Source organism: Buteo buteo, chromosome 1 (assembly GCF_964188355.1).
Source record: "Buteo buteo chromosome 1, bButBut1.hap1.1, whole genome shotgun sequence".
Taxonomy (NCBI): Eukaryota; Metazoa; Chordata; class Aves; order Accipitriformes; family Accipitridae; genus Buteo; species Buteo buteo.
The window spans coordinates 79,954,692-79,963,655 of NC_134171.1; the positions used below are offsets into that span (position 1 = coordinate 79,954,692).

The 8,964-nt window shown below is 46.1% G+C and overlaps 2 protein-coding genes across 2 annotated transcripts; one reads left to right on the forward strand and one right to left on the reverse strand.

Annotated features, from left to right (window-relative positions):
• Window positions 1–1,099: 1,099 nt before the first annotated feature.
• Window positions 1,100–3,655, forward strand: MAD2L1 (mitotic arrest deficient 2 like 1). The gene is made up of 5 exons (XM_075037263.1): window positions 1,100–1,223; window positions 1,411–1,557; window positions 1,698–1,818; window positions 2,449–2,552; window positions 2,809–3,655. The coding sequence occupies exons 1-5, from the start codon at window positions 1,148–1,150 to the stop codon at window positions 2,979–2,981; spliced, it is 621 nt and encodes a 206-aa protein (XP_074893364.1). The 5' UTR covers window positions 1,100–1,147; the 3' UTR covers window positions 2,982–3,655.
• Window positions 3,656–3,935: 280 nt separating this feature from the next.
• RPL7L1 (ribosomal protein L7 like 1) lies at window positions 3,936–8,571 on the reverse strand. The gene is made up of 7 exons (XM_075037249.1): window positions 8,526–8,571; window positions 8,279–8,387; window positions 6,256–6,419; window positions 5,938–6,075; window positions 5,565–5,674; window positions 5,115–5,327; window positions 3,936–4,840 (listed from the first exon to the last, which is right to left on the reverse strand). The coding sequence occupies exons 1-6, from the start codon at window positions 8,537–8,539 to the stop codon at window positions 5,119–5,121; spliced, it is 744 nt and encodes a 247-aa protein (XP_074893350.1). The 5' UTR covers window positions 8,540–8,571; the 3' UTR covers window positions 3,936–4,840; window positions 5,115–5,118.
• Between the last annotated feature and the right edge of the window lie 393 nt (window positions 8,572–8,964).

The window sequence follows — 8,964 nt, forward strand, 5'->3', positions numbered from 1 at the left end:
TTGCCTGTCAATTTTATCAGCTGACTAGCTGGCCACCTAGTTACTATCCCAGTGGACTATGGCTTCCCCTATTCATGATACTATTTAAATATTTCAACACTTCACATTTACTTGCTGTTTCACTCTTGTCTCTCTTACCTGTTAACATCTGCCAGTTTCCTCCTTTTGATAGTCACTGTTAGTTGCAGCGTTTTCCTTGGTGTCCCTGTAATAACAGGATTGAAGTGCTTTGACCAACTAGCAATCACCCTTCACTGCGGCAGCCTGACAGAGCAGTGACCTCGTGGGCTCCCTGCCTTTCTAAATGCCTCTTAACCCCTTTCTTTTGTGTTACCTGCTACCCTACGGATTTAAGGAAAGAGTGTCTGTTTCATCCCACTTTTCCAAGGTCTCCCCTGCCTACCTGTTGACAGTGCTTGCAGAACAGACCGGTTTTATTTTAAGATAGCTACTACGTGATTTACATAGCGAACGCTTCCAAAAATCACCCATAAACGAGGTACTTGCCTCACTTCATTCGTACCTGGCAAGTTTCATTTTTAAGTTCAAAAGCGCCTTCATACGGACGAATGCATCTAAACAAACTCTGAAACCGAACTTCCAACAGCACTTCCACGGCGAGGCCTCACTCCGCCCCCAGCCCGTGCTTCCCTCAGCCCCTCCACAGGCGACGCCTCGGCCCGCCGCAAGGGCACCTAGAGCTGGTGGGAAGTTTAACGCGGGAAGACCTTTCCTCCCTATCAGGCAGCTTGCCGAGCCAGCCCTCTCCGTCGATGCACGGCAGCCCCGCTTCGCCACCAGAAGACACGCTGGGGCCGGCGGCGTGGCGTGAGGTGAGGTGAGGTGAGGTGCGGTGCGGTGCGGTCCCGCTCTCTCCCCTCAGCCACCTGGGCGGCACCGCCCCGCCTCGCGCCCCTCCGGCTAACGGCCGCCGGCTCGCGGGCGCACGCGCGCCGAAGGGGAAGGCTTCCCCCCCCAACGGTCCGCGCACGCGGGGAAAGGAGGAGGAGGGGGCGGGGGAGGCCTCCGCTAGCGCGCGTGCGCGGCGACGGGCTGACGAGGCGGGAAAGGGGCGTTGTGGCGGGGGGCGGGGCTCGGTTTGAACCGGGCGGCGGGGAAAAGCGGCGGCCGCCGCCGCGCAGCCCCCATGGCCAAGCAACTCGGCCGGGACCAGCAGGGCATCACCCTGCGGGGCAGCGCCGAGATCGTCGCCGAGTTTTTCTGTAAGGGGCTGCGCCGCTGGGGAGGGGGGGCTCGGAGACCGACCGGGGAGGGGGGGAGGGAGGGAGGGAGGACGGTGCGGCTGGTAGGCCTCCTGCGGGGCGACATGGCCGCCGGCGGGGAGGGGCGGCCCGGCCGCCTCACGCACACATCTCCTGCCCACCCCCCTCTCCCTTCCGCGTGTTGCAGCTTATGGAATCAACAGCATCCTCTACCAGCGGGGCATCTACCCTCCCGAGACTTTCACCCGCGTCCAGAAGTACGGGCTCACCCTCCTCGTCACCACCGACCCCGAGCTGAAGAATTACCTCAACAATGTGGTGGAGCAGATGAAAGGTGGCGGGGAGCGGGGGGGGGCTTCTTCAAACTGCCAAGCTAGTGCAGCTGGCGGGAGGCTGCTGTGTCCTCCTTGTTGTGTCTCTGGTGATGCTTCTTGTCTCTCTCGCACTGCAAGTAACCGCTGTGGCCTCTTTCAGAGTGGCTGTACAAGTGCATTGTGCAGCGCCTGGTGGTGGTCATCTCCAGTATCGAAAACAACGAGGTTCTGGAGCGGTGGCAGTTTGACATAGAGTGTGACAAAACTGCAAAGGATGAGAGGTGAGTAACAGCGTTCCTCTAGGCCTGCTCTTCCCTCTACCTAGTAGCTGCGCAGGCACAAGATAAATTCCATGTGCATCAGCACTGTTCTGGTTCCTCAGAGCAGCCGAGACGGCCTTTTCTCAGTATCAACATGGAAGGTGTTCCTTTAAACCTTACCAAACCTACTAACTTTCTTACTGCTATTCCTTCTGTTTGTCTGTAAAACAATCATTATATGATTGAAGTATACATAATCCTCAGGTGTTGGCTTTAATTTTTTTTTTTAAAGCACCAGATCAAAACTTGATTTTTAATCTTCAACAAAGTACATAAAATCCTGTATTGGGTACATGCCCTGAAGAACTACAGCTTTCCTGTTGTTATGCCAAAATGTTCTCATCCATTCTGGACTGAGAATAAATGTAACATTCTTTACAAGTACTGTGAAGCTTCACAAACAACAATAAAGGGAAACTGACTATCGCTTAATATTTCTAAGCCTGTCTACCTAGGGCTTAAAAGAGCGTCACTACTATAAAAAAATTCTGTAGCAAACAGGCCAACAGCGCTTAACAGAGAGAACTGTATTTAAAGAAAACTGTCAGTATAGTAGAAGCTTGCTTTCTTAACAGAGTTCTATTTTTCCAGTGCACCACGAGAGAAATCTCAGAAGGCTATTCAGGATGAAATTAGATCTGTTATCAGACAAATAACTGCCACGGTAACTTTTCTGCCACTGTTGGAAACTGCCTGTGAGTATTCCTAACTTCACTAAAGAAATCTAATGCTTCTTTTGGAAAATCTCAACAACTTTTCCACTTTTAGAAAATACTTTCTGCTATTTTCTAATAATTATTACATGTCATGTATCATTACATTTCTGAGAGCATTTTGTTAGACTGAGATCAGGATAGAACTCAGGGTGGCTTCTAGAAGATGCACTTTAACTTCAAATATGCCATCTTCTTATGTATGCATTACTGTTAACTTGTTTCCACTTGCTTACAGGTGCCTTTGACTTGCTGATATACACAGATAAAGATTTGGCAGTGCCAGAAAAGTGGGAAGAGTCAGGACCACAATTCATAGCCAATTCGGAAGAGGTTCGTCTTCGTTCCTTCACTACTACAATCCACAAAGTAAATAGTATGGTGGCTTACAAAAAGGATTCCTTCCCCTAAGACATAGCAGGGGTGTTGTATATATCCTGTCACCTTGTATAGTTTCTGTTCCTAGTGCAGCTGAGTTATGAACACATCATTACTGTTGCTCTTACTGAAGTATGATACAGAAAAAAGGCAACATGGTTGCCTAGGATAATGTGGTGTAACACTAGACTAAGCTGGCATTGTTTTTAAACAGGTCTAAATAAGATATAACAATAGTTCAATTCTTTCTTATCTGTATGAGCTAAACTAATGGTGTGTTAAACTACCACACTCGCTAGAAAAACTGTCTAAACCTAGGATCAATTGCTAGAATTGTGTTCAGATCCTGTAATTTTGTATTTTATTATTATAAACTGCATTTATGAGCAGGCTTAAGTTCTCTCTGGCACTAAAAAAAAATCACACTCCTGACATGCCAGTTCCTCATGTTAAAAGCCTGGGCTGTTTTATTACCAGAAATGAATCAATGAAGTTACTTATACCTCTTTACAATGAAAGCAGCTGTTTATAAGGAAAATCTCAACTATATGAAGCCTTGTACATTAATGACAGCTGGACTCTGCTTCTAGGGATGGTGGTGTCATTCTAAGTTGGTGTACGTCTCTAGTGTCTGTCAAGCATTTTCTACGTTTGTATTCTTGTTTTTGTTTTACAAATAAAGCTTGAACTTGTATAGTGTTATCTAATTCCAAGTCTGTAGTACTTCATATTTTAGATGGTTTTATGGATGCTACGTCTTAATTTATCACCGTCACAGAATTAGTACCCTAAAGGCATCCTACTTACTGTTACTTCAACTGTTTCCTCTGAGTCTCAAGTGTTGTACAGTCAATATGAAATCCAGTCATGGATTAGTAGTTTTCCCGCACTTAAGTCTTCAAGTAACAGTATAAATAGGTCATAGCAACCTAATGATTAAGCACAGCGCCTTCCATATTTGTTAAATAGCATCAGACTCTTCCTGCATTCTTCACACATTTTGTACCAGAAGAAATTTAGGATTTAAAACTGTTAACAGAACTTTCAGATACTTCTGTGGCTTTGTTCATTTCCTTCACCAAATGCACTTCAGCCAGAATATTTAACTTTTCTCACTCTTCTAGAGTTATATATATATATGACTCTTACTGTTGTAACAGTGTAATTTCAAAAGTTTATTTAAAAAACATTGATTACAAGTACTCCACCACTATATTACAAAGTTTCTGGGCTTTCCTAACAGGAAATAGTTCTTTCCAGCAGTCCCAATCTAGCAGAATTGAAAAGGCAGCCTTCTGTAAATCAGCAGCACAAAAATCACAGCTTTTTAAAACACATACAATCTAGGTACTTCCAAAAAATATTACATTATTCACTGCTAGGGCTTGCACTGCAGTAACAGAGGAATACCTAGTGTTTTCTTCTGCCTGTCTGCAATTTTCTTAAACAGGTGACTGCACTACCCCTTTACACCTAGGAGGGGCACCTTCAAGCACTGCCCCTGAGGAGGACTGCATCAAAGCAGTGAGCGCAAGTCAACTGTAACAGACATTTAAATAAGGAACTGACAACCACTGCTTCATACCAAAGGTGAGATCAGGAGGTGACTTGTACAGAGCCAGCAGTAGTGAGTATAAAAAACCACCCTTATTTTACAGAGGTACAGAGGCCAGACTGCTCCAGTTCAAGTCACTTTCTTGTACCAAATACAATTTATCTTCTTCTTTAAGAAGGACCAGCTCCAAGTCCATCTCCAAGTCTGTATATTTTTTCTTTTCTTATAGAGGCACCAACAGTCAAGAGAGTGAGTATATCATTGCATAGAAATAACGTCCATGAAAACTATATGCAAAAAGGAACAGGTTATAAATCCTGAAGTTTTCACAAAGACCCTGCAGAACAAGAAAGAAAGAAAAAAAAAAAAGTCACATTAATGCAATCTCCCAGAAGTCAAGCCTTTATAGAGGTGTCCAATAGGATTTGCTGATACCTAATGGAACCCAAACTCTTCATTAGTTTCCCCTACCTTGGGGGTCACTTACTTCTGTAGAGTGAAGAATCACAAACATAGGTGCCCCCTCCACCCATCTCTGATGGCAGTATAGTTTTTCTTAGGAAACCAGATAAAGGGCAAGATTTAAAAGTTACACAACAGACGTTCCTCACCTGACTAGTTCAGCTGACGTATAAGCTGGTTGATTGCTTCACCTCTGCAGCCAGGCTTACCCATTTCCTTCAGGAAACCCACTTTGTTACGCGAAGCATGGCGAGCCACTGACAGATGGAATGGCCATAGAAAGTTTGTGACTTGTTTGAAATACTTCCCAGCTGAGTAGATTTCATGAATAAGGTCTTCCAGGCAAATAATACCATAGTTCCCTGCAGAGAAATTTTTTTTTTTTTTAAAACCCAACAAAACAAAAAGCACGCCCCCTACAACATATACACAAGATGCCCAACTGTATTATCTTTCCCCACGCTACTCCAGAATAGCCAGTTCTCCATCTGCAAGTCTTGCAAGGTTTTTCTCCCTTCCCTCCCTCTGAGGTCAGATTGCAAACTCTCCATATCGGCCTCTTTCCTTGATTCACTTAATTTTCTCATCCTCTTCCTTACCTAAATGCTCCTCTATCAGCATATTGTCTGTCAGAGGCATTCTCTTTTTCTTTATCTTGGCTTGACCCCGTTTCAGGATGAGCTCTCGTACAGATTTCAGGTTAGGGTGTCTGCAAAAACAAAAATCAGATTCTGTAGCAGAGACGTGATACAGCTGAAAGTCTCATCCTACTCCTTTGTAGAGAGGTGAGAAAGTAACCAAGTTATTTTTAGAACAATGAGAAAAGGGACAATAACAAGTTTTAGATATAAGGTGACAAAGTTTTGACCATTACTGGAAAAGCCAGCTATGGATTTGTGATACCACAGGGAGAATCAAAAAGCTACGATATTTACGTACAAATTGCTATCAAGTCACGGGGCTGGTACTTACCCCCACGCCACATAAGGTTCCACAATCCGCAGCATCTTCAGCGATAAAGGAGTCAGTTTAACAAATGTTCCAGTGAAATTTTTTCTCAGCCGCAGCAACTCAATCACTCTTCTTACCCTCCTACTCACTCCCTTAATACTGAGTCAGAAAAACATTTAGTTTAGTATTAGTAACCACGTTTCTCTAACACAGCAACAAAAGATCTCAGATTACCTACAAGGAGACATGTCTGGGTTGATCACCCTTCCTTTGCTTAGAAATTATGACAGCTACAGATAGTAACAATAATAAAGGTAAGGAGTAACAAAACTTTCTTACTCTACAATCCGCACAACAAAGGCTAGTTTGTGCTCCTGAGGTACAGGCGTCTGTCCAGGTCTCTGCTCCATGCGCCTCAGCCGGATGTCATCTCGGTGTTTGCGCCATGAATCTCGAACAAAAGCCTCAAGGCGTTTAAACTGGATTTGTTTCCCCTTCTGGTGCTAAAGACAAAAGGATAAGAAATGATCACCCTTCCCAAGAGTCTCAGAGGTTTGCATCTCCAAGGCCAAATGAAATTCAGAACTTGATGAACTATGCCCTTTCAGTTTTGGAGGCAGTAAGAAGAAAAATAAATTTGATAATCTAAGCCCAGGGGAGACAGAACTGAGGACAACATATGAATTTACAAGCACCTAGCTATAATTTATGAACAATGAACTAAGAATTTTTCCTCAGAAAAAAAAAAAAATTAGGACAAACAAAGTGAGACCTAGGATACTTCTAGGCATAGAAGAAATCAAATGGAAGCATTTGCAGCTACAGACAGATCTTCACAACTACGTACACAGCTCAGCCAACCACTGGGAAAGCCAGAAACAACATATGTATCTGGGTAAAATAGATGCTACAGCAATACCCTAGTGTGACTCAAAATTACCATCCAACAGAAAATAACTGGGTTTAAAGTCCTTTTCTACAAAGGCACACATACAAAAAAAATCCAAGCATTCAAATAACTATTAAGTATTACTAATTTAAACACAGAATATCTAGCTCACTTAAAAAAAGAAAGTCTTTTCAGAATTATGGGAAAATTTAAAGCTTTTTTAAATTAAAAATATGTTTAAATGCCTATCCTTAGCTCAGGAACACTTACATCCACCATAGCTCTTTCTCATATGAATAGGAGCTGAATGTGCATGGCATCTACCCAGTAATATTTCGGATACACTACTGACTAAATTATTAGGCCATTTTAAAGTTGAAGTATTTAATGTTATGTGTCTTCTGTCCCATTTCACCTTGTAAATCACCCATAAAATTGGTTTGAATTTTCAAAGCAGGTAGACCCGATCAAAATCTCATCACTAGGGTCATTTTTCTAATGAGAATCTTAAAAGGTAGCAATTTAACATTATTGCTTATACTTCCCCTTCCACCTCATAAATACAGCAAGCCATTCATATAGTTAAAAACATAAACGCAGTACCTAACCAAAACGGCAGGAGTTTTGCACATAATTCCACCAACTCCACAAAAACAGATTAACTGGGAAAGCTTTAAGCCACTTCCAAGACAAGCACCTGCTATGTTAGCTGAGATACAGCAGAACAGGTCTCAAATTCTGAAATAGGAAGGTTTGCTGTACTCTGCCAGTCTGGAAACCACACACCAAGCACAGAGAGCAACACATGCCACCCAACACACAGAAAAAGGATTCACAATGACCTGCCTACGCTCTAACAGATTTATCTACCTGGTTAACTCTAAACGCACCCTCAGAAAGGCACACCGTCTCCATGAAGGTTTACAGTGCAAAGGTGAACTGCTTTCAGACAGCGTAATCCCATGGTAGCACAAACAACTCGGCAGCTTTACGTTTTACCACATTTGGCCATGCACACACGCACCCTGGTAATCACTGACCTAAGAGGAACGACTCAGTCTTCAATAAATTCGTGTTTCGGTATAACACGCCAGAAAGTTCTGTCCTCTTTGCAGAGCTCAGAGACACACGGGGAAGACGCTCAACAACTGAAGAGATGAACTCGAGCTTCCCCTCAGAGATAACCCAGAGGATCGTCACGGTGTCAATACAGAGTCTCAGCAACGAGCTGGCTCCCTCCCTCGCCCCCCCCCCGCAGGACTCCGGCATCCCCCTCGCAGAGGAAGCTGACCACTCAGATCATTCGTACGGCTGCACGGAGCTACGATTCCCTCCTCCGAAACACAAGCACGGACAGCCGCCACAGCACTGCAGCTCCACCCCGGGCTTCGCCCCCTTACAGCCAGGCTCTCCCAGCCGGCCGGACAACGCCGACTCCGCCGCCCCGGGGATCGCCCCGCGGCCGGCCCCTACCTTCCGCTTGTTGAGGAGCGCCTGCTTGGCCTGGGTGGCCTTGATGGCCTGGTAGGCCTTCCTCTTCTTCAGCAAGTTCTCCGGCACCAGCGGGATCCGCCGCCTCGGCCTGCGGGACGGGAGAAGCCGGTCACATCCAGCAGCACCGCACCCCGACCCCCCCCCGGGACACGCCGCCCCCAGCCCCGCGACCGCGCAGTCCCCGCGGATGGCGGCGGATACCCGACCCGCCGCTCCCCGCACTCACTCCTCTTCCGCCATTCCGCCGGCAGTCGGGGGGCGGAACTGCCGCTGCCGCGCATGCGCGGGGCGGTGTCATGGCGGCCGCGCCCGCAGCTCCCCCTCGTCTCTTACCCGGTGGGACCCACTCCGCCCGGCTGCAGGACCCGCGGAGAACAGGGGGCCCTAGGGCACCCCCGGGATCTCCCGGAGGGACTCCTCGCCTCAGTCGGATCGCTGCGGAGCAGACAAGGACCACCTAAAGGAGTGAAGGTACTCTTCACGTTTTTCTGGGTTTCTCTGCTGGAATCCGGGACCGGTCGTTACGGGGTTCTCGTAAGCAGTAGGAGACGTCCTAGGCGGAGCGCCGTATACCAGGTTACTAGTGCCTGAGGGTAGACATCTGGTATCATTCGGGATTGGTACAGAGCTCGTATAACTTCTGTAAGTTTTGGTACTTCTGGTTT